Genomic DNA, 25,525 nt, shown 5'->3' with positions numbered 1-25,525 from the left:
CCAAGTGTTTTTAGGTTTTGGTGGGCGGGGCGCCACAGAGGGCGTGACTCTGAGCAGACGGGCCGTCTGACTGCATGGACGGCGCAGGGAGCCACCGGGCTGCTGAGAAATGGATAGATGTAAGGATGGACTGAGTGGGCAGACAAAGAATGTAAAGAATGGACATTGAGGATTTGGGAAAGAGAAATGATGCGCGTTGGCCTCTGAATTATGTGGAATTTTAGCCTCTGGCTAACATCAGCACTGACAGACTGATCTAGTGACACATTTATCCCACTGTGGTTATAGAACCCCCATCCACAGCCAGACACAAGCTCTCCTATGTTCTGCCTTCTTTTTCCTTTGTTGTGAATGAACAATAACTGTCCTGTACAACAAAATAACACCACCCCCCCCCCCCCACACCCTATTTTCTGTGTGCTTCGTCAATTCAGCACCGTTCCACCCCTGTAAATGGTTGTGAGCACATAACCCCAAAGGGGTGTCCCCGTAAACCCCGTAAATGCAAGTAAAAAAGCCATGCCTGGGGCCACCAGGCCTCTCATAACCAGGGGATCTCCTGCAGGGAGTCTTCTTTAGACATTCCGCTTGGCAAATTGTAAGCGGAGGTGTGCCCTCCATCTTTAACCCCCCCTCCCGTCCTTTCTCTGAACCCTGCCTGGCTGCACAGTCTGTGCCAGACAACTCCACCATACTAATGAATAGGAAGGCAGTTGGGAGGCTGATGGAACAGGAAGGAGTAAATTGCTCAGTGTTCACCTGAGGCAGTCACTGAAGATGGAGACTCCAGGGAGACAGGGGACAGAGCCCAGCGTGAATCTGTGTGGAGTTGCGGGGACAGATTAAATGTTACTGCTCAAAGGTCTCTCCCCCCGTGTCTTCAATCACTGTGGAATCTTCCAAGAGAACAACATCTCCAGTTGGTTAAGAGTTAGGAGGTGTGTCGGCAGTCGCAAAGATGATAGGTAGAAAATGATGGAATGTGGACTAGGAATGTAAGGAAGACAAATACCAACAAAATTACTTGTAAAATGGCACTAGAACGAACTAAAAGAGCCTATTGTATTCCTCTAGGGCTGGGGAAAAAAGGGTAATCTCTAGTAATAGGCTGCTGTTAACAGAATCTCATTTTATTTAAAAAATTAAGGGGAACCGATGGTGCCACCCACACTGAAGAAGCCTCTTTGAATAGCGAGTTAGATAATCCTGAATATCCAGTTCTGTTGTGAAGTACAGATGCATTTGTTGGCCAAGGAACAATTTGTAAATATCCTAGTAAAGCTGATCTGGTAACAGTGTGTCAAGTGAATGCAAAAAATGCGGCAGTGGGTCATGATGGGGAGGGGGGGCAGTAAGTTGGAAATTAACAAAAGGATGAGAGAATTAGAGAGGCAGAAAAAAGATGAGAAAATAGATAATGCAGTGACAGATTGTAATTAGATCAGGACAGCTGTCTTTCTCAGTGGTGATTCCTATAATCCATACGCGTGTAAACCATCATGCGCACGCACACATGCTGTCTGCTGGACAGTAATAACTGGGCAGATAAACCTGCAATATATTAGCACCGCTGTTAATTTAGAAACAGTGGAGGGAAAATAGAGCGGGGAAGTCGGGGTGGGGGGCGGTGGATAGTAGGGGATTGGTGCAGGGAAGAGAAGCAGGGAAAAATTAAACAGATTTGCATTTTAAAATGAATGCCACAAGTAGACCTTCTAATTATTTCAGCTCAATCCACCTTCTAATTCTCATTTATTTTCTCTCATTCCCCATTTTCCTGCCGGCGTGAGTTAAAGCATAATGATGTTTGGTCTGTGAAATTGTACGTGCCGTGTGTGCGGCTCCCCGGCTCTCTCCCTGGCTTCCAGGCCGTCTCTGAGGCCAGCGTCCAGCTCCTGTGCATGCACCAGTGTGCGACGCCATCGAATTAACCCTCTTTTTCTGCATGGCACGCCTCATGTAGAGCCCAGTCAAGCAGTTTGACTGTGCTGCATTAATCTCTCTCTCTCACCTTCCTCATCCCTCTGTCTCCGAGGTTTTCTCTCTCTCTCTCTCTCTCTCTTGCTCTCTTCTATATTTCTGTGATTTCACATTAACCCCTCTGCGCAACACTACTCTCTTCTCCCTCGCTTCCTTTGCCCGTTGCATTGCTCACGCTAAAAAAAGAAAAAACGGTTATGTGAGCTACGTGTTAATTGGCCATGGAACTTCGTTAATATTCTCCTTGCGAATCTCTTCGTCAAGAGCCAGGCCCAGAAACTGATGAGTGTGTGACTTTTCTCTCTCTCTCTCTCACGGGAGAATGAGAACTGAAAATAGAGTGAGTGAATGAGTGAATGAGTGAATGAGTGAGTGAGTGAGTGAGTGAGCAATTTGAGGACAAAAACACAAGGTATAGAGACCGGCTTGGGGTTACTGGGGAAGAAAGATGATGATTGAAAACCTGTGAAAGGAGGGTTATTGAGCGAAAGAGAAAGGGAGGATTGTATTGTCATTTTAGAGAGTAATCATATTGTTAACTGTCAGTGAATTGGCGTAAAAAAGGCCAGGCTTTTGCCAGTGTGCTGTCGGAACACAATAGCACAATGCTGCACTCGGCACTGCGTTATCATGGTTACTGTCCTAATGATCGATCCTTTCGTCATCGTTTCCACCATTATTAGGGGAAAATAGCCACGATACATATGGATTGTTAAAGTCATTCTAAACAAGAATGGACAGGGGCTTTCATAACAGCCAGCAAGCTGGAGTGCTGCAGGCAGGCAGGCTGGACTGATTGGCAAGTACCTGTGGTCAGAACAGGATGGTACAGAGAGTAACAGAGCTCAACCTGTAGATGGGAGGGAGGGGAAGGCCACTAAAAAAGACCCCCTCAGGCAGTTCTCTGCACCTGCTGGGCTATGAGTCAGGCAGCAGCACCAACCGCAGCTACACCTGCAATGCCTCGTCGGGAGTGAGGGGATGACAGGGAAGAGTCATTCATCTCTGCCAGGCGGTGTTTACATGCAGCAGGCCAGCATATAGCCTGTTTCATGAAAACAAACATGAGGTCTATGATGGGGACTCATCGTCACCGTATGGCGTATGCAAAATAACAGAATAATCACACGAATAACGGTGAAGGCTCAAAACTAAGAAAAGCCACTGAATAATTTATTGGCATTTTAAAATTTGACTCCTCATCCATGTGGCCCAGGCGGGAGACGACATTGCAGTTTGACGGTCAGTGCTGGCGGCTAGCCCACAGGTCCCCAGAGCTCTTCCCGATTCACGGCACACGTATGCGGATCTAAGCCACTTTTCTCCATGACAGTAAATGAGGGGTGGGGCTCTGGAAGGAGGGGTAGGACTCTTAATGGGGCCGCACTGCCAGACCCGGGAGGCTCGTTTAGGAGGAACAGAGGCTCGAGCTAGATGGGCTGCGACGTTTTGGGGACTCCAGCAGGGCCGGAAAGTAGTGAGTACAGCTGACAGGACGTGGTCGAACAAACCCCAGGAAAATGAGTGGGGATGTGGAAACGGAAGATGTGGCATGTGGGAGGGAGTGGCTTTGGGATAAGCTTAGGCCAGGCGCATGACGATCAGTTCATTCATTTGAAATGTGGCAAAAATACTCCAGTGCATGCAGGGGCCCCTGCACTCCTCCACACACTTTAACTTGCCTGCCTTCATCATCTTACAGGAGACAGATGAAATTCCATTATCAGAACCATCAAGACTATTCCTCCATCCCATATCTTTTCATACTAAAATTGTATTGAGGAATACATTTTTAATCTCTGATAAATAGTCAATGAGATCTAGCATTTGAAATGCCATCACTTCTACTGATGCAGAGATAGTGATTAAGGAACAGCTCACACGTGGTGTCCAGAATGTCTTGTAGCCATGTTCATGGTTTTAAGAGTATTTATAATTCTGACATCTTTGATATTAAATGTGCTGAAGACGTTGCTGGCACACCTGAACAAGCTAAGGTCCTTTTAAGGGGTGTAATAATATTTAATATTTCCATCACAGCCCAACTTAAGCCCCTTAAGTGCTTTGGCAACACTTATTCCATTGTAGTGCCAATGAAGCCCATTAAAATTCTGATTTCAGTGCGAATTGGGAATGAGAGAAAGACGGATGGAGTCATGGCTCCTTTTTCATAAATGTAGCTCGACAAAAGCAGCAAACAGATTACAGAGCTGCAGCGGAAGAGAGCTGCATGGAGGAAATGCTGCATTCACGGCGGGGGGGAATGTGTGACACAGGACAGCATTTACGTGCCTGCTCATTGGCGCCGGTGCAACATGCATAGCTGATGGAGCTGGGTTTGCAGAGACAGGTGAACAAACCCGGGATCGATGAGACGGGGAGATCGCTGGTCCCGAGTCATGTTTGAGTTCAGGTTACCTGTAGCAAAGGAGTCTGCTAACAAATGCACATTATTAAGAATGGGGGGTAGGTGGAACAAATCAGTACAAACAAACTCAGTGACCTCCCCCCGTTCCCACAATGCACCCAGTTTAAAAAAGGCACATAGTGTACACATGTTTATATGGTCTCACATATACACACATTCAGTCACAGGGGCACAGTCAGCACTGGACTCTCAATGGACTTCTCATAAATCCTCATAAATGATAAGAAAGGATTCCCAGAACTCTATGAGCTCGGTGTCTTACCGTGGCAAGCAGAAGACTGGCCGATTTGTGATCTGAAGTGAAAGGGTCAAACAAAAGTCTTCGCCAAACAGATACAACTATATTCCCTTAGTAAATAGATAGAGGCAGTCGCTGGGCGTGTGACTGTCTGTCAATGGCTGCCCTTGTTGCCTCCCCATCCCAACCCTTGCAAAGAAAACAAATATGTTAAGTATGCCATCTACAGTGCCACAGCCTACACAAACAATGCGGGCAGAGTGGGACAAACAGGAAAGCTGGGCATACATAAAGGCGGAGCGAAGAGACGGATTCACATTAAACTGAGCAGAAAATCGGAATTACAGATCAGCACAGGAGGGACAGCGAGAGAGGACCTGGTCCAGGGGCAATGTGGGCTGCTGTTTTTCCAGTCAAGCGGGACAAATAGTGGGACTGGAGTCACGGCGAAAGGAAGACAGTTGGAGAAAGAAAAAGCTAAATGGGATCGATTTGATTCCGGACACAGTGATGGATTCTGTATTGGTCTAGGAGTGGCCTGTTATGGTTTGAGGCAGTGCAGGACATTGTTGGACAGGACAACAGTGAGCATTCCAGGAAGCTTTTTTCAATAATTATGGTAGCGACATAAAACAAGAGATTCGACCAACAATCCGGCGGGTTGTAGCCTAATAGATCGGACAGCTGTGTGGGAATAGGGCCATCCACTTTGCCACGATCCAGCCTGCAAGTGGAATCTGTGGAACTACTTCTGCTCCCTGTCACTGGGTGTAGCCGGCTGCAGGTGTGACGTTAAGGCAGGCCGGCCCCGGCACGGAACGGCGACACCCAGCACAGGGTGCTTTGTGGAGGCAGAGCCACGCTCCTGATTCCATCCAAGGCTGCACACGCTCCTCTTGTCGCCTGGCCTGTACAGAGGGGGCATTCACAGCCCAGACTCAATACACAATGAGGCCCGGTCTGCAACCTTTCCTCCTGGGTGTTCCCCTGGCTCTTTGGGCCGCTGTCTTGCTCTCCTTGGACCGTAAGTCCATTCACCTTTCCTCCTCATTGCTCAGTAAAGAGAGGGAGAGACAGAGGGATGGATAGGGTGAGAGAGGAGCGGAAAGATAGGGACAAGACTACAGGCACTGATGTACCTCCAAAGACAGAAAAAGAAGAGAAGCAGACTGTGGGGTTGGAAGGGTGTCAGGTTGAGGAGCAAAGGATTATCTGAGATTAATTGCTGTGGTTTTGTTGTTAGTCATAATGCTATTACCACTCATTCCGTGCATTAGTTTGACCAGTAATTACAATACTAATGTATGAGTACTGCCCTGGAAACAGACACCTTGTGTGTTGTGTGCAGGGAGCGACTGATTGCTTACCATTAGAAAAGAACAAAGACCCTGTAAACAGTATTCAGAGCTATAATTGTGATTTTTACCAATATTTTTTTTTTTTATTGGAAATTTAGAGGGCTACTCAGGTTAAAGTTTCTGAGGTCTAATGCCGTGTTCTGGCTATAAATTGACCCTGAGGGGCAGATGATGTGTAATTGCTGAGTAAATATCGGCTATTGTGGCATGTGACAGTAATGCAGCACTGGGGATAGACGTCTGTCTGTAACCTCTGGCACAGTCTGCTGGAGGCCTAAAACCTGGATTAGCATTGGAGAACAGAGATAGCGAGAGTCGTGGGGTTTAAAGCGGGCCTGGGGCGGGTGGAGAGAAACTGAGAGACAGAATGACTTTGATGGGAAAACACAGAGGATGCAGTGAAGGTCAGGGGAAAGGGGGCACGGTGACGAGGAGGGCTGAGAGGAAGGCCTGGCTCAACAAGGGGGTGGTAGAGGGGGGCGACTTTTTGGCTGTAATGATGGAAGTTAAGTAGAGAGAACTGGGGGGGGGGAGGACTGAGGGTGGAGGAGAGAGATGATGGGAGCCAGGCAAATGAGACCCACTAGAGAGGACCAATTATTGTAAAGTGGTGATGTGAGGTGAGGGCTGCAGCGAGAGGCAGGACTGGGGGAACTTTTAGTCCTTTCTCTCCCAGAGCTGCTGGGTCTCCCCATCCCTGCTGCTCTCCTCTCCGTCGGATAAAAATAGGGTGATTATACTGCAGTCTTGAACTGCAGAACAAATCGCATTTACTGACTGAGGGAAATAAACAGGCAAAGGGGAGAGAGAGAGAGAGAGATGGAGAGATGAAGACAGGGGCATCGCAGAGACCAAAGGGAACAGCAAGAACAGCCAGAGATCAGCAACGGATAGCGAGAGCGGGAGAATGGAGGGAGAGCTTCATCAGCACAAGGAGACAGGAGGAAGGAGGGAAGCCGAACAGAAAGAAGACAGAGGGAGAGACAGAGATGGAGGCTGAAAGTGAGGGGGTGTGGATGGAGGGAAGGATTAACGAGGAGAGAACATGGAGTGGTAGTGTGTAGGAGTATAGGAGGGAGAAAATAAGATCAGAGAAACGAAGGCGAGTGGGGAGGAATCACGAGGCTAATAAAAGTACGGATGGAGCGAGCAAGATGGAAAGAGGTAGAAAAAGTAGGAAAGGGTGGAATAGCTGGAGACAGATGATGACAGTAAAAAGATGTCAGACAGAAGGGTAAGGGGAGGGGGTGACAGAATGAGGTAATGCGAAAGACGGGCACAACGTTGTGTTTGCAGGAGATTATCTTTTATTTATAGTTGGAATTTTTCATAGCAGTCGATTGGCAATGTGAAAGATTCCTGGGAGAGGCTATTAATTTTAGATGTGAAAATGGGGTGCAGAATTCTCAGTGAGGACATCATTGCATTGTCACAGGTCCCACCCATTTTCAAATCCAGCTGCTTCTAATGACCTAAAGTTAAAACTCGCGCTTGTTTATCTATGAAAAGAAGGAGAGGGTGAGAAAAAGTTGAGCGAGCAGTAGCAAATTCACAGGGGGAAAGAGGGGAAGGGGTGAGGGAAGGGGGCAGTGAGGGGAAGCTGAGGTGAAAGTGGACAGGAAGAAGAGGAAGGACAAAAAGCTAAAGCTGAAAGGGTGCGTCAAGAAAAGGCTAGAGGGGAATGGAGGAAACACAAACATGGAAGAAAAACAAACATAAACGGAGTACCCAAAAAAGCAGGAGCGGACACGTGGCTGCTGCATTATCAGCAGGCCGCTGCATGGCTGCTGCATCATCAGCGGGCGGTCGCCGCATGACTGCTTATGTGCACTGGGGTCTGAGTCTCCCCTCAGGGTATCGTCTCCCGGCTGTAACTCAGGCCACTAATCCCACACGCTATGGCAGCCCCTGCGATTTACTACCGCCTGGGAGTTGCGGTGCACCTGGCTCCCCTCCCCCCCCACCTCATCTCCCTCTGCTAACCATAACTCACCACTTCTGCAGGACCATTAGATGGCGTTGATATGGCCTTGTTTATTTATTTGTATATGCATGTAGTTTATTTATTTATGCATCTGGAATTATCACCCATTGCCGGGGATGTCATATCCCGTAAATAAGGCCCTGGTTTTAGGAGCTCCATGCAATCCATTATTATTAATATCATTATTATTTTTGTAGCTATATACTGCCCCCAGCTGGAGGTTTGGTGCACTGCAGCTAATTTGAGAGGTTTTATGTATTTATCATCAATACAATGGCTGCCTATTGATCGCAAGGCCTCCTCCACTAAAATATTGAGGTATTTGTTGTGTATTTGATTTCAGGCTCTGTTTGACTGGGCCTGATAAATGCTGCAGGTCTTTTGTTTTCTGCAGTTACTCAGAGTGACTGCAGCGTGGCCCATTGCCGGGCGATGAGGGGTTGGGGCGACATGTCGGCTCTGATCGTGGAGCAGCCACCCCGCATTTGCCCAGCTGCAGCGGCATTGTGGGGACTTCCTGCCAGTCGGGGGCCTCCAGTCGCTCTGGCAGGAGGCGTAGGCGTCCGATGCGCGTCATGCCACCCACTGCCGCTTTGTGTGTGCCTCAGTGCGCTTGGTGTGGAGGGCTGGCAGCTGTGCGCTACTGAAGTGATTAAACCGCTGCTCAGTTAGTCCTGTTTTCACCTCTCAGACCGAATCACTCTGCAGCTTTACAGTATTTAATGGTGCTGATTTATCTGTAATTAGCAACGGCCATACCTATGCTTTTTCGATATAGCATTGCTAAAACAATGGCTGTCTTTAAAACAATAGCTACCAAAAGTGGCTGCTAATACAGGGACTAATAAGTCATTAGAATAATAATTAGGAGGGTGGGGACATTGCCGCTTCCCTAAGATATGAATCACAATATTGACGAAAGGAAAAAGATTAATAATGGACACAATTACGATAATAATTGTCTGGGATTTAAGGATTTACTCTGTCCCTTCCCGACTTTCCCCCTGCTTCTCTCATTATGGCTCAATATCCAGACTGTCAATATTTTATTAGCCCCCCATCCCCACTCCGTTCATGCCCTCACACACTTGGTATTGTATCAAGTTGAATAAAGTCAGAATTAAATTTAAATGAGGTTAGATTGGAAGCCTTTGCCGTGATGAACTGCCGATCTTCCTCTGGCTCTTGGTGTGGAGTTTGTTTTCTTGGACATTCAGGTCATCATCTCTGTCCAAGGGCTCTCGCTGACTCGGCTCAGAACGCTGTTCAGGTTGAAGAACTATTCCATTTTCTCAGCTACCACGCTTCCCGTCGTCCTCCCCACTGGAAGAATTCACAGTTGAAAGCTGTCTTTTTTTTATTTCTTGGGAGAAACACTAATATCTAATTTTTAATTCGATGAAGTATCTTTGTTATCTAAATTATTTTTCCAGAAATGTCTAGTGGAGCAGTAAACAGCCGATAAACATAACTGTAAATGAGTGAGTCACGAGAGAAATAACTGGTATTTTAGACTGCGATATGTTATGAATGAGAGAGAGCGGGAGAAGGGTTGATATCCTCTAGCAATCTCATTTTAACATGTCCTAAGATCACTGGAGGCATGAGAAGATCTAACTACTCTTCTGAAGCTAAGACGGGTCATTAGAGACAGGAGAGTCAAAGTGGTAGGGCTCCTCTTACATCACCATCATGGTGATAGCATCAAGAATAATTTGAATGGAAAATCCAGAGATATCCACCATTTCACTCCTTTCCTCTGGCACTACCTCCCTGCTTCTCCATCCTTCTTGATGTGATCACCCTTGTAAAACATTTATATTTTCTCAAGTGTTTCCCCCCTGCCCCCATGGCAGGCGAGGGCTGAAGCAGCCAGGCTCTGCGTGAAGGTTGGCCAAAAGAAACAAGTGCAATAACTTTTCCGTCACTAAATATTGGGGAGGAGTCAGAGGTAAAATTGATTTTAAAATTCTGAAGCGAGGCACTTTCCCGATGTCTCAGTGCAGGGATATACACAGTGATTGAAGGGCAACTTAATTTCACAAATATGTTCTTCAATACTCAGAAAAAGGACGTGTCATTTTCATTTTCTGTGACTTCAAGACTTCAAGACTTTTTATTGTCATTGTACAGCTGCCTGGGCAACGAAATTAGCTGGAAAGACCACAAAGATGCAAGAAAGTGTCAGGACAAGATATAAGAACAATATAAAAACACAGTATACACAATGTATACAAGAGACATTGGGGGGTATATGCAAGGGTGTCATAAATATAATAAATAAGGGGGAAGGGCTTTAGTCATAGATAAGTGACACTATCTGTGGGTGACTGGGAAGAGAATGTTTTCAAAAGCGTTCCAATTTTCTTGTGCTTTCTCTTATATAATCTTTCTGCTTGTGTTTAAAAAAGCAGTTAAATTGCTGCTTCCCTCCATCCCTCTCTCCCTTTCCTCATGCCCCCTCTCCCCCTTCTCTTGCTTAGTGCGATGCCAAGCGGTGCAGGCTGAGAACGTGACTGTACTGGAGGGAGGAACAGCCGAGATTTCCTGTCGACTCCAGAACTATGACGGCTCCATCGTGGTCATCCAGAACCCGCGCAGGCAAACCCTCTTCTTCAACGGAACCAGGGGTGAGCATCTCAGGTGGCGGGGTGCCATGGATGGGGAAGGGGTGACATGGGGGGGGCAGAATTGGGCCAAGTCTCCATTCCGGCACCACAGATCCTAATGTGAAACGTGCCGGCAGGCCTTTGAGCCGAGCCTCAGCGGGTCAGGGTCGTGGAGAGAGCCTCCCGCAGAAGCTTGAACACTCTTCACCACACGCCTGAGATGGACTCCTGGAAGCGCCACTCCTTGCCAGCTTCGACCTATTAATCCGTTCTCCACTTGTCTTGAGGGCTTTCCCCTCTTTTGCTGTTGCCGGAAGCAACACATAATCGTTATTCTTCCCTGTCTTAGTTCCACAGGTAGGAGTGACCCCTGAGTAGTGTGATAACACCTGATTGTTTATTAGCCATAGATGGTGGGTATTGGGGCTATAGAGAGTACCACGAAAAGGAGCTGAATCCTAAAGCGTGGCTTTTGAGGTTTTTTTAACATGGTGCCCCTTTGATGTTGGTAGCACTGTCCACACAAAACTAATACGTGCAACGAAAGCTGTGGCATTTCATCAAGGTCTGGTGGCGAATGCCATCCAGAATTTCGTCAGGGCGCTGTTGGGGGAGCATTTTCCCTGCTTTTCTGATGCCCGTGGCATTGTGGGCGCGTGCAGATGCATGTGCACACGCATGCTTGCGAATACGTGACCTCCAAATCTCTGGATCGTGATGAGCGATGTTAAACAGACGTCGAGCTGTTTCACACCCGCGAGGCTTGGTGGGAAAAAAAAAAAGAGACGGGGATCTAAACAAGGCTGACGCAGCTGATATGAAGCAAATGTGAGGATTTTTATCACACAATACACATTGAGTTTCTGTCAGAAAATGACTGTCATTATCATTATCTGTTATTATTACCCCCGTTTTGCCATTGATTTCTCTTTTTCTCTAACAACAAAAGAGATTTTTTTTCTACTCCATATTCTTCTCTGTCCTCCTTGCTTTTTATCTAGGCAGAGTTAACAAGCACAAGGGTTACCGGAGAGTAAGTCGGCTGAAATATTTTGCATTAACTTGCTTCTTCTTTCTTGTTTCCTCACCTCGTCCTTTTCCACCGATTCCTTCACTCTGTTTCCTTTCTCCACACCCCTGCCCACCCCCCGTTTTGCCATCTTCCAAATTAACTTTCCAACCCATTTGTATCATATCTGTTTCTCTCTCCTGCATCTTCTCTCTTCTGTACTCATTTCTTATTTGCCTATTTCTCTCTTCATCTGTTCTCTCTGCTCCCTTTCCCCCTCAAACTGGCCCCCGTCCATCCTCCCCTCGCTCTTCTTCTGCCTCTCCTGCCTCTCTCCTCCCTCAGCCCTGAAGGATGACCGCTTCCAGATGGTGCTCTTCACCCCCCGGCTGGTACGCATCGCCCTAAGTAATGTCAGTGTGTTGGACGAAGGCGGCTACTTCTGCCAGCTCTACACGGATGACACCCACCACCAAGTGGCCACGCTCACCGTCATAGTGCCGCCAGAGACGCCAACTGTCGAGGTCAAGACACAGGCTGTGGAGGGTGGCGAGGTGGAGCTGACCTGCCACTCACCACGTAGCAAGCCCCCGGCCACCCTCCGCTGGATGAGGGACCGCCGCGAGATACCAGGTGTCTGTCATAGCCTTGCCCGTCCCTTTGATTCTCTCAGTGTCCACCTCTCACCTACCTGTCTGACTCCCACTCTTCACCCATGTGTTTCTGTTCCTCAGTCCTCCTGTCTCTGTCTCCCTCTTCCCCTTGTCACGCTACATGAATCCATGCAAGCGTTCCATGACGTGACAAGGTTACATGGACCCAATCAGGGCTGTGCCAGCAGGTTGATTAAATCCTGCCCGATATTAAAGGTTGCTCACCGAGATCCCAACAGACAGAACCATAGTTTAATTAAGACACTATCTCTCCCTTTTGCTTTCTTTCTGTGACCTCTTCAGGTCTTTGATTTAGGGAGTAGAAGCAATTGAGAACCAAGTAATAAAACTTACATTTAAATGAACCATCTGAGTCCAAGAAATCTCTCTCCCATCACAGCCCCCATCTCTCCTTTCCATCTGTCTCATTTGTTGTGTTGTAGAGAACCGGCAGGCCCTTTAAATCGAACACCCATCGCATGACTCACGGAGCGATTAGAGCGGCATTAAGGAAGCAAAGCTTGTGATCACACAAGAAAGATGATGGTGGATGGACGGCCATAATGGATTCTGCTTGTCTGTTCCTGGGGCAGGGGTCGTGTCCCAGCAGGACAACAGTAAGACGGTCAGCGTGTCAAACACCATTCGCATCCCTGTGGAGCGCCGGGATAACGGCGCAGCTCTCAGCTGTGAGGCCACGCACCCATCCCTGGGGGGGCAGAAGAAAGTGCGCCACTACCGGCTGGACGTGCACTGTGAGTGAGGCCATTACCACCGGTACCCTTACGAGGGTCACTGGACATCCCTGAGGAATGCGGGTTTCCCTCTGGTTGCTCTTCCCTTTTGATAAGTGTTCCTTTGCTCACAATTTCTCCAGTTGCCCCTACGGTGAGAATCATGCCTCCCCCTGGGATCCTGCGAGAGGGCGATTCGCTGAGCCTCGTCTGCTCGGTGACGGGGAACCCGCTGTAAGTGGCTGCATGTTCTCTGCCTGTCTGCGTTGGCATATGAGGGGTAAAGTAGCAGAAACTGTGTGAATTGCAGTCCATCTGCACTTGAGTGTGTGTGGGCACGTTCGCATGGATCATCCTCCATCTGCCTGCCAGCGACACTGTCCCTTGGCCAGCCCCTGATGCGGCTTCCAAAGCTCTGTTCCAGTGCCCCCCCCCCCCCGAGCCTGTATTTGGGCCTCATCCTATCTGTAGCGGCAGGCAGCAGTGATTGAGTGGCCCTTGATACACTCGCATCCCCTGGCATGGTGGCCATGTCTGGCTGCTGCGGACGGGCACGGTCCCTTGGGCTACCATAAGATAATGATCCCCGCAGCGGTGCTTTGGTCAGCCATTAATCTCCCATTAAACACCGCCCGCTTTGTTTGCCCGAGCCCATCTATTGGTGCCTCTGTTTGTCTTGTGCTGACGTCGGGCTACGCTCGGCTGGGATTCAATTAAAAGTTTCTCCTTGGATTAACGGTCCCGATGCTCCCAGATTGTAATTTGCCTGGCGAGGAGGAGCAAATTAATCTGGTTTTCCTGCCTGCAGGGGAGCTTGCAGTTGGCTCAAGTCACAGGTCTCCTACAGGCTGCACTCCTTTTGTGACGTTTAGATGACTTAATGCTCTCATCCAGGGCTGGTCAACCCATTACGCAACACAGGCAGCAGCCTAGGGCACCATCCTCAGAGGGGGCACAGACTTCAAATTTCACTTTGTCTCAGACTGGGGGTGCCAGCGGTCAGGGGCGCCGCTAAGGGGGGGAAAGTTGGGACAATTCTAAGGGCCCACGCCCTTTAGGGCCCCCCAGAGATCTGCTTTATTAATAATAAGTTACCGTAGGGGGGCCCAACCTCATATTTTGTCATAGGGCCCAAAATTGCTAGCGGCGCCCCTGCCAGCGGTGACGCTTGCTTATGGAGCCGCATAGATTTCCACGGATACTGGTTTCATCTCGCACCCCCTCTTTTTCATGCTTTGACTCCCTTCCTTCCTCTCTCTGATTTATTCCTTCCATTTTTCTCTCCATGGTCCCCTAACTCTTTCTCTCTCTACCTGTATTCACCTTGCTCACCTCTCTGCTTCCTCTTGCCTCCCTCATTCCCTTTCTCTGTCCAGCCCGCGTAATCCTCTGTGGTCCCGGGTGAATGACACGCTGCCGGAGAGGACGGAGATCTCCGGAACCACCCTCAGCATCGCACGGCTCAGCCAATCGCACAACGGCACGTACCTATGCCAGGCGCAGAACGACTATGGCCGTGCCGCCGACCACTACGCTCTCCTGGTGTATGGTAAGCAGCGCCACAGTCACATGGGTGCTGTGTGGGAGGGGTCTTCCTCTCAGCACCTTGCTGTTTCAGGGGGATGGCCCATCAGCGGGCTCATCAGCATGCTGAACAATGTCCACAAGCACTTTCCCTTCAGTGTTCACACATGAAACCTGAGCGGGCCTGCAGGCAGGCCCGCGGGGCAGCATGCAAGGGTAAAGTTTCCGGGGACACATGGAGTGTCCGAGAGCACACTTTCGGGGACTGGTCCATGGTGACACCAAACACCCAGAGCTATTTGCCCAAAGCAGCACCTCCTCCCCCCACCTTAATCTAGTTTCTTAAGCTTAGCTGTAAGAAGCCACAGCGGGAGACTCCATATCAGCTCTGAGAGTGCCCCCCCCCCCGCAATGGATTCCCTGGGCCTGTGGCAGTCAGTCAGGTAGGGGCCCAGTGGTAACGCACGGCTGTGAACAGCAGATTAACCGTACCCATACACTGCGGAGCCAGGGGGGGTGAAATCCGTCCGTTGCGGAGATGAACCTCCCAAATCACAAGGGGGATGAGTCAGCCAAACGATGTGGCATGACATCATCCCCCCGCCCCATGGAATTTTCTTTCATGATTTTTTTTCTTCTTTGCATCTGATGTGCCCGTGAAGCGAAAAATCTGCTGGAAAACGGGGCCAATTTGTAGCCGGCGCTTTTGCTGTGTCAGTCCGATGTAGTCAGATATCTACCAACTAGAATGCGTTTAAAGGGCACCTATCTTTCTTCAGGGAGCCCATCTTCAACGGCCCGTGATGTATTGATGGGATTTTTTTCTCTATGGTGGGGGTAACATAGAGAGAGCGAGAGAGAGAGAGAAAGGAGCAGAGATAGGGAGAGCAGGACCTTGGTGTGTGCACTGGATCCTATGCGCGGTTTGGAGAATCTAATCAAGGGTGTAGGCAGTCGAAACAAAGGGCTGGATCACTTTGAATCTGAGTGGGTGGCCGAGGGTGGGAGTGGGGGGGCAGGCAGGAGTGAGGCACTAAGTCACAGCCAGGCAGAGTGGGGGGTGCTTGTTCTCCTGGGAAGGGAAGTCATGCCTTTGTGTTAATGAACTGGGGTTTTAATTGGATGGAAAAGCAAGGGGCCCCTTGATTTAATGAAGTGTGACTAGCAATGGAGGAAAGTGAAGTTAGTGGGAGAGGAAATTAAGGGTGGTAGTGGTTCATTTTAAGAGACATATTCCATTTGATGCACTACTACTTGAATTCTCTCATACAAAAGCAGAGGTTTGCCTGTTATGGTTGCCATGGATCATGAGTTTTTTTTATTAAAAGCAACGAAAACAAGACAGATTTAGTGTGGAGAGCATCTGAGCAGGGTTGTACTTCCCATTTTTCATAATCCGCGTCTAGCTGATGGTCAGCTAACTCGTGATCGTTTGAACACACACAGGATGCGTTGGCGGGTGAAAAGACAGCCCACGGGGATTCAGGTATGAAAGGCTGGGAGATGGGGGTGTGGAAGAAGAAGCATGGATGGAGGGAGATAAGGGAGAGGTGTAGAGTAATGGCAACAGAAAATAAGAATAAACAAGAGAGGAGCGTGAAGCGAAGAGAAGGACGACGTGATGGAAAAGGATTTCGAGGGCGAGGGGAGAGGTGCTGTCCAGGCAGCCAGGAGAATGATGAACGGCCTTGCCTGGGGATTTATCAGACCCGTGGAGAAAAGGCTGTGGATTGTTACTTCCCCCTGGTGGTCAAAACACACCTTTCCATTCATCTGTTTGCAAACAGGTGACAGATTACAAATGTGCCCCCAAGATTGGCATGAATATATGTTTATATGCGCCCGTTTGCTAAATTTTCCTGTGTGGTAATACATGCATTGCGGAGCAATTACTTGTTGCATGCCTGTGCTGTTACCCATCCTACACTTCATACCATTGTCTCCATATGTAACGTCACCATTGCCATTGTCTCTATATGTGTCTTTGGTAGAGAATGTGTCTGTCACCCCTACGGCCCTTCACACCCCAAATCCCAGCGACTTTCCCGCCATTCCCAAAGGTAACGTACCCTGCCCTGCCTCCTCTCACCCCAGCTTCAGTGACGGCTCTCCCTCCGCTATTGGCGTCTGTCTCGCAGGTGACACGTTACAAATGTGCCACCAAATGAATGTGTGTTTATATGTAGCCCCTGCGCCTGTTCGCTAAATTTTCCTGTGCGGTAATACATGCATTGTGGAACGATTACTTCTCGCATGCTTGTGCTGTTACAGTTACCCCATTACCCCATCTGTCACTGTTACCCATACAACCCTTCATACCATTGCCTCCATATGTAACCTATCCCTTGTCGTTGTGTCTGAGGGTACGTTTATACTCGATGCTCACAACACTTATGCTTACGCATCATGGCCGCCGCGCATACCCTGCGTTCATTCCGCACGCTGCTTGTGCAGCTACGGATGGAATTAACGCTACACGTACACGAGATGAATTGCTGCCAACAATCTTGGGGGCAGTATGGTCACCTTTTGTCGTGAGACTGTGTTTTATACAGTATGGTATAACAGTTGTTATTAAAGTAGCATCTGATTTTATTTTTTTTTTAGAATGAGTGGCCAGAAGATATTCAAAATGCGATACTATCAGAGGCAAGAGAAAAAAACATTCTGAACACTATTGTGTGCCTCTGTGTGCAGCGTCTTCAAAATTTAATGGCAGTTTCTTCTGCTTCTAAAATTCAATCTCAGCTAAGAATGCAGTGCTATATGTACAAAGTACAATGCAATTCTTACTTGAATTCCTTCTCCACAGACTACAGACAATTTAAAAGACAAAAAGTGCAACATTTAAAGTGCAACATTACAATACAAAAATGATTACGTAGGGCTGGGCGATGTGCAATTTTAATATCGACATTGCATGTCACGCACATGCAATTTTCACTGCATGGATCACGATAGTCTGCTGGGTTGTGGCTTTTGCATACCTTCTTACTATACAGAGATTATACCGCTGTGTAAGGTATTTTCATAAACATTATTTTTGAATATATTATCCAGTATTTAAAAAAAATCTTGTTGATAAAATTTGCTTGGGGGGGAGGTGGGTTAAGTTGCACTAAAACATTGCTACTCTGTCATACAAAAAAAGCCTAAGAAGCCTTGCAATTTTAATGATTTTTCCTTTTCAAAATTGTCTAGTATCTATTAATTTTGCATGGACTCTGCATGCGCTCTTCAAGCCAATCATAATCATTGTCATCCCTGCTGCAGCTATAATACTAAGTACAAAATACTATTACAAGATATTTAACTAAATATAATACAACATTCGACATGTAAATAATAAAGTGACATATGGCAGAGTAGTGTAGCAGTATGAAGTGGCACGTTGGGTAGAATATGGAGAATACTGCAGCAGTATTACAGAATCAGCAATTATATATATGATTGCTAATATAATTGCTTGTCTTCTTGCAAATACGATAAGCGTCATTGACTCTGATCTTTGGTAGTGTGTGGAGGCAGCGAGCGTAAAACATTTTAGGCGAGAACCTCATATAAACAAGACCGGAAACAAAGGAACTGACCAAGATGGTTTTCTTACGCTGCACCCTGGTGGACATAACTTTTAATTCTCCAGATTGACATAAATTACGCAAACAAGTATGAACAGCAACACCGCTTGCATAGCAAGAGCGCAAGTAAGCATACATATTGCAAGTGTCAAGTGTAAACTGCCCTTATGTGTGTCTCGGGTAAAGAATATGTCTGGCACCCCTCTGGTCCCTTTCACCTCAACCTCAGCCTCCCTAAACCCCAGCGACTTTCCTGTGTTTACCAAAGGTAAAGAACCCTCCCTTGTCTCCTCTCGCCCCAACTACAGTGAGGCCTCTGCCTCCACTCTTGCTTTTGGTGTCCATCTCACCGTTTCCTGTCTGCACGGCTTTCACCTTACCTACTTGATTTTCTGTGGGACTGGGGGAGGAGATGGACTGTTTGGTCAGCTGTGATGTTGCCCTCCCCCTCAGCTGCCCTGTTTCAGCCCAAATCCAGCTTGGCGCTCACCCTGTCCTCTGTCCCAGATGCCCTGTGGGCTCCTTATATGAGGGATGCTGGGATATGTGACCCATGGAAGACTGCTAGAAGATCTACCAGATATTGCCTCGGGGACAAAAAAAAAAAAGAAAAATCTTTGTGACTTATGAAAATCCGTAGAATGAGTATAGAAAATAGGAACGTGAGCAGCATGAAGCTGAGGTGCCGAAGGCTCCTGCCGCCTCCCTGAGACAGGAGATGGACGGACCCGCACCCCTCCCTGGGCGGACGAGCACCCTGCTATACTCCCTGATGCAGGCAGTCACAAAAATGTCAAGAGGAAACATCTGGAGTTGTTGCCCCTTTTGTGCAATTAATCATCACAGGGGCAGATTCTGACATATTGGAAATTTGAAAAAAAATCCCCAGGCCACCATGTTAATTCCCCCTCTCTCATGTAATGTTACTCAGTAGACCTTTAATCTCCCCATGTGCAGATGTCAGAATCCTGCTAATGCGGCTGTTCGCTTTGTGATCTCTCCTGGCATTTAGTCTGTCCCCTTTGCCGTCTGCCATCCTCTCGTCCCTCCGTCCTCCTTCTGCAGTTGCTGGTCATGCTGTGGACGTCTCTGTTACTGAGAGCAAATGGAGCGCTTTTATTTTCCCAGCCTGTCACAGTGTAACACATTGTTTTCACCCCTTCAGAAAGCCGATTTAATAGGATATTTCTTTCTTCATCCCAGTGCTGGGAAAGATCAGTTTTCCTGCATCTCTATGCTGTGTTGACGCTTACTTCATGCCCTGCCGGCTGTTCTCCAACATGTGGCATACATAAGCTTCATCACTGTGCTGTTCTCTCCCTCGTCATCAGTGTCTGGCCGTTAAAACCTTTTCTTCTCCATCTCAGATCCCGGGGCTGTGGTGGAGACCCACAGTGCAGTACCGTATGCCGTGATAGGGGGCGTGTTGGCCCTGCTGGTCTTCGCTGTCATCTGTGTGCTCATCGTGACAGTCTGGTGCTCCGTCAGGCAGAAAGGTGACCAAGCAAGATGGCGTACCTTTGTGTCCATCCTCCAGCGTTGTGCTTGATTTTTGACTTACGTGATTTTCTCATGATGTTGAACAAATATTGAAGAATGTTTGTATGGGGAAGTACTGTATGGGATTTTAAAAACTGCATGGAGAATGTGGAAGGGAAAAATAGAGGGAGGACAGGAGAGAGAGTGAAATGGAGAGCAGCGTTACATTTAAAGGTGCCATACAATGTATTCATTTTTTTTTACCAAATTGTTCTCTGGTGTTTACATAGAAGGTATGTGAACTTGGTTTTGTCGGAAATTATTCAGAAGTTGTTTTACAGGCCCATTTCTAGCCGTATAATTTGGCCCTAGAATAAAACAAGCTGTTTTCACTTATTTCGTGGGCTCATTAATATGTTCATAAGCTCTGCTCTGATTGGCTGGTTTACAGTGAGGTGCTGCAGTGGTTCACTGAACCAATTTGTCACACGTAACTGTGAAGGCGGATTTATAGTTCTGCGTGGAGCCTCCACTGTGATATTTTATACTTGTACACTGGTGTGTCTGCACCACTAAAGCGATAGCTGATACATAGTTTTGGATGCTGCATTTATTGTCTTCCCACCCTGCAATATATTCAGTTGTTGAATCACGCATATAAAAGAAAAAACAAGCTTTTAACAGGTACCCATTTATCAAGTCCTGGTTTTATTTGTGCTGCTCCAAATTTCCCGTAGTCGAATCTGGAAAAATGTATTTTCCTTTTTAAAGTTTTTGTCTATAATTCCTTTTTAGCCTTGTAAAGTACAAATAAACTTAATGGAGGTAAGTGACTGCTTTGTATTGTATTTGCTAGATACAAATAGCGCTTCTGTTTCAATCAGCAATGTATACGTACACCTGGGATGCATGCTGTCTTTGCGCTCATAAAAACACTAAAGTTACATTTCTGGGGAGGTGCGTGTTAGGCTGCAGCCAGGGCTTTAGTGTAAGGTACACGGTTTCACCGTACCTAAGACATCAATTTGACGCAGAAGTATATATCAGCCGTAACAGTTTTACTTCAGTCGAGGCACAACGTTAGGATAATCAGAACTTTCTTTTCAGCATTGTAACAAAAACATTTAAATGATTTTTCATCTCAGGCAACAAATGATTTCATGATGCTAGCTTCATCATGCAAGTTTTATCAAGAACAAGATTTTTTTATCAAGACATATTTGTTTAGCTAACCAAAAGTAGGCTACAGGAAATATCTGTTATCTGTTAGAGATGGGCTGACATGTTATGTTTGGGGGCATGGTTATAACAATCTAGGAACTTCAAAACTGCCCATTTCACTACCTTCTTTTACATATTCAATAATTACATTTGAAAGACTGAACGACAGCGTTTGAGATTGACGGTATGTCATCTTCATGTACCCAACTCTCCTTTCTTAGTTATGCCGAGGTAAAGTCAGAATTTCGTTCTGTGGCACCTTTAAACTTAAACTGCAAACTTCAAAAGTGGAGACCTTAGTTGTGAAGGAGAATGAGCTTAGAGAGAAAAGGATGTGGGTTTACTTTATAGTCTTTCATTTAATTGTGTTATGTTTTGTCTATAAAAAGTCAATTTCTAGTCTGATATCCTTTAAAAGGCACTTTGAGTGATTTTATTGTGCTAACAAAAAATATTGGGTTAGTAATGGCAGCTTTACAAGGAGACAGTGGGTGGAGTCAAGAACTAGAACACGACTAAAGAACAATTTTTCAGTGATTTGTCCATCAAAGTTACAACTTCAGCTAATCAATAACCCTGAATAGTACATTCAATCTCTCTCCCCTATGTCTAACTTTCAATGGTTCCACAGGTTCCTATCTGACCCATGAGGCAAGTGGTCTGGATGAGCATGGGGATGTCCAAGAAGCCTTTCTAAATGGCAGCGATTCCAGGGAGGGCAAGAAGGAGTATTTACTGTAGCGCACTCTACTGGCGGCCTCCAGAACTGCGATTGTACAACAGCATACTGCACACCACACACTGCAAGACTGTCACAATGAACAAGAGGGAAAGATGAGCCACCAATCACAATTGTGCCATACACTGGAAAGGGGATGGTGGGAGGGGGGGGGGGGGTAGCAGAAGCTGACCTGCATATTTGGGGGAAAGAGAGGGGGAAGGAGAGAGAGACACTAATTTGCATTATGGTGTCAGAAAAAGTTACCTGATACTCCCAATGCACTGTGAGAGAGAGAGGGAGATGAATATTTTCACTCTAAATAAGAAGCTTCTCTTTGTTCCAAACACAATAATTTTGCACAGACAGCAAACCCCAATGAAACCCCATGAACTGCTGAACAATTAACATGTGGCAAGCTGGAATATCACAACTGCCAAAGCACCTTAGCTACAAAGTAAATATATGTATATATACACACACACACACATTACTTTGGTCAGCATCACAGCACAACATTGGCACTTTTTATAAAATACCACATATACATGAATTTAATGATACATTTCGTCTGGACATACAGCACATTTTTATATCAAAACTTTATGTTACTATTTTATTCGCTAGGAGGTTTTATGTTCTTGCACTAGATTTTGTTTGGTAGTATTACCGAATGAACCTCTCATTCTCCTCTCTGTCTCTCTCTCTTTCTCCTTGAACTCTCTGGTACTGTTTTGTTAATAATTATGGGAAACTATGCTGTGTCCCGTCCTGTGTGAAAGGATATAAAAGAGTGTAAAGTTTCCAGTGAAGAGAGAAATGAAAATTTAGGAAAGCTGGATAAACATGAAGTGGGATGTACAGTGGACGCAAAAATACTTTTTTTTTAATGCTATAGTACAGACGACTACAGTATACAAGTACAGTTTCACAATAATACATATCTTTGAATTCAAATGTTATTTGTATAGAAAAGACAGCAAGAAAAGTAAAGCAAAACAAGTCATCAAAAAAAGATTTATTATGGAACGTATTATGAAGTGGTTACTATACTAACACAAAAAATATTAGCCTAGTGGTACAAAACTGAACAAAATACTGTTAAGTGATCTTAAAAAAAAAAAGGAAATTATGAAAAAAGTCTTTTCAGTTTGTCTTTAGGAGATACCTGATGTCTTATTGATTTTTACTCATTATTATTATTATTATTATTATTGTTATTTTTTGGATTATTACAGTTGTTGTTATTGCTATTATAATTCTTACTGTTATTATTATAATTGTTATTATTAATTGTACACCTTGCCAGGTTGTTTTTTTTTTTTTTTTTTGGTAGAAGCCGGTATCCTCTCTCCCTCCTTTTCTCTTTCTGCCTCACCCTACTCCGTCGTCTTCTTCTGGCTGTTTTCTCAGCCTTTGTGCGTCTCTTGTGCCCCCTTTTCTCTGTCTTCTGCTTCCTTTCAACTCCCCTTTATTTTGTAGTCCACGCGTCCCTGTTGATGTAGCTAACTGTATTTCTTTATAGGGGAAAGATACAAAGCACGACAAAATAAAAGTACTTTAAAAATCCACACGGCATAGAGCGCATTTCTTAAAGTCGATTGAGGTAAAGAAAAAAGTGCTTCAGATACCTTTATTAAAGCTGAAACAGAAAAAGCAAAGGACACAAAACCAGATGGAGTGGTAGAAAAAATGTCTGAATAAATGATTTAAGGAAAAATAAATGCCTCAAAGATTGTGAAAGTTACAGATTGTGTTAAAATGATATGCCTCCATTATTTTTGTGAAATCAATCATTCAGGACAGGGGATTAAAAGGGTTTCACATTTATCGTTTCTGTGTGGGAAGAATTTAAAGGCAGTTGGAAAGACAGCTTTAGGTATGTTGGACGTGAGGTATGGTTGTCACCTGTCATAAAAAATACATGCTGGGTAGCATCAGCTCTGGTTGAGGACTGAGGATAGGTCAACAGAACTGGCCATCATGCCGTACCTCAAACACTTCCTTTACAAAGAAAACTCTCGCTTGAGAATCCCTGCTATTCTTTCTATGGCTGCACTTTCCATGGTGGATTTGTTCATATCTTGTGCCATTTTTACAACCAGAGTAGAAATTGATCAAACAATTATTGTTGACATAAGTGGAGGCTGGATATTCTTGTCGATAATCTTAGCCTATTACTCTGAAGGGAACATTTTCCCTTTTTATTTTTTTTACAAACTTTGCATGTGAAAATCAATACCTGATGATTTTGTTGTTGAATAGTCTGTCTGGGGCTGGCAGCCACTGGTATGGGGACCCCTGTGTACCTGTATATCCCAGTACGTTGCCATGGTGGCATGAGCCTTACTGAAAAAAAGCATGAAGAATGACAAAGCACCCATTGTTTGTAGGAGAGAAAAGGAATTCCACAGTTAATCCAATCTGGGGCAAAACTGTCTGACACAGAAAATAATTATATTCCAGCACAATATAGGTTCCCCTGTCTCAAGAATAAGACTTGTACAATACATTTAATTAAAGTCATTAAAAAAAAAAAAAAAGTCATTGAACTGGGTAGTATTATCAGGGTTTAATATGATAAAGTGGGTTACAGTAAAATTAGACAATTGATTTTGATTGAGACTCAACTCAGGTAAAAAATTGTATTGGCAATATTTTATTTTCCCCCACCAAGGAGACTTTTTTCATTGTATGCAAACCACAGAACTGAGATTCATTATTGACATCATTACAGGGAAAAAAACCGCAAACTCTCTCTGTGGGTGTGGCTTGCTTGGTATAAAACACTGCAACCCCGCCCAGCTGAGCAGAGCCCAGCACCACCACTTTTTGATGGTTCACGGAGAGGGCAATGCATGGAAGCATCAGCGTAACAGATGGGTGGGTTATGGAGTGGGGGGACCACGCCATAGCCCTGAAGGAGAGGGAAGCCAGGAGAGATGACTAGGGGGCTGTAAGCTGCCCGGGTCAAAAAGGATACGGCCTTGCAAGGTGTGGAGGGGGAAGCAGACTAGCACCAGGAGGGAAATGGACAGGTCAGCTGGTGGTCTTTGGCAGCCTGTCGCTTGGCAGAGCCTGCAGACATGGGGAGCCACATGGGAGACACACCGATATAGATCCAGGTGGATTCCCACCGGGGCCAGCAGGGGGAGTAAGAGGACAGTGACAACATAGATGTACATAAGGACACTGTCAGGGGCACACACCCTACAGTGGCTCCCGTGGATCTCAGCGTGGGTTCAGTTCCCCCAGTCTTTAACACAGAACTTAGACAGGAAGCCACCATAAGGGAAATACTGGTTAATAACTAGGCGGTCATCAGGCTGGGGGTCTTTGGGGGGGTTGGGGGGTATGGGGTTGAGAGATGTGGTTGTCTGGTTGCCCAGTTCCCGCTTGTCCTGCCCCAGTCCTGCTGCTCTGTCCCAATCACTTCCCAAGGTGTCTAGAATGTTCCAGACTATGAACCGTGCAAAGGCAATCAGAACAGATCCCACCCAACTGAGAAGCACCACAGCAAACATCCTGCATCTGGGAAGCGACAAAAGTGTATCTGAGGAACAGAAAGAGAGAGTCATGCTGCTCAGACACAACAAAACCATTAAGAGATCATCTGACCTAGACACCGTGTCAGATTATTAGTTTATCAATACATCTATTCCTGTTCTCCATCCTAGACATCTGATCATCTTTTCTACACTTGCTCTGAGTCTATGGCAGGTGTGTAAACTGAGGGCTGGCAGGAGTAGCAGGCATATAATTAACTGAATGACCAGCAGAGGGCAGTATGCCAGGGTTTAAGCATGTGTAGAGGCACTGTGAGTGCCTGGGGTTGAGTGACACTGACCCTGGAAACTCCACTGCTCCACCCACCACCCCTACCCACCAGGGGAAGAGTCACAGACCCCTGGAGACTGCCCACCCCTTTCCCTGCTGCAGAATGTCAGGGGGCCAACACCATCACATCCTCGCATTGATGCGGGTCAATGCCACTGACAGGATGCACTAACGT

At 46.4% G+C, this 25,525-nt stretch overlaps 1 protein-coding gene and 1 pseudogene across 3 annotated transcripts in view; one reads left to right on the top strand and one right to left on the bottom strand.

Annotated features, from left to right (window-relative positions):
- The window catches only part of cadm4 (cell adhesion molecule 4), a 52,928-nt gene extending 29,844 nt beyond the window's left edge, over positions 1 to 23,084 (top strand). The window contains exons 1-9 of one of the 3 annotated variants that reach the window (XM_023833237.2): positions 4,861 to 5,670; positions 10,472 to 10,618; positions 11,952 to 12,239; positions 12,853 to 13,014; positions 13,137 to 13,227; positions 14,370 to 14,542; positions 16,509 to 16,577; positions 19,463 to 19,591; positions 21,427 to 23,084. In XM_023833237.2, the coding sequence (XP_023689005.1) occupies positions 5,595 to 5,670; positions 10,472 to 10,618; positions 11,952 to 12,239; positions 12,853 to 13,014; positions 13,137 to 13,227; positions 14,370 to 14,542; positions 16,509 to 16,577; positions 19,463 to 19,591; positions 21,427 to 21,536 (1,245 nt within the window). In that variant the 5' untranslated portion in view covers positions 4,861 to 5,594 and the 3' untranslated portion in view covers positions 21,537 to 23,084. Of the gene's footprint in view, positions 1 to 4,860; positions 5,671 to 10,471; positions 10,619 to 11,951; positions 12,240 to 12,852; positions 13,015 to 13,136; positions 13,228 to 14,369; positions 14,543 to 16,508; positions 16,578 to 19,462; positions 19,592 to 21,426 lie in introns of those variants that run through there. The other 2 variants (XM_023833238.2, XM_023833239.2) reach the window with 2 other exon arrangements.
- Positions 23,085 to 24,401: 1,317 nt separating this feature from the next.
- LOC111854842 (uncharacterized) lies at positions 24,402 to 25,037 on the bottom strand (annotated as a pseudogene).
- Between the last annotated feature and the right edge of the window lie 488 nt (positions 25,038 to 25,525).

The sequence above is a fragment of the Paramormyrops kingsleyae genome, chromosome 9, assembly GCF_048594095.1.
Source record: "Paramormyrops kingsleyae isolate MSU_618 chromosome 9, PKINGS_0.4, whole genome shotgun sequence".
Lineage (NCBI taxonomy): Eukaryota > Metazoa > Chordata > Actinopteri > Osteoglossiformes > Mormyridae > Paramormyrops > Paramormyrops kingsleyae.
The sequence above is the reverse complement of the archived record's forward strand: the minus strand, read 5'-3'. Positions and strand labels throughout refer to the sequence as shown.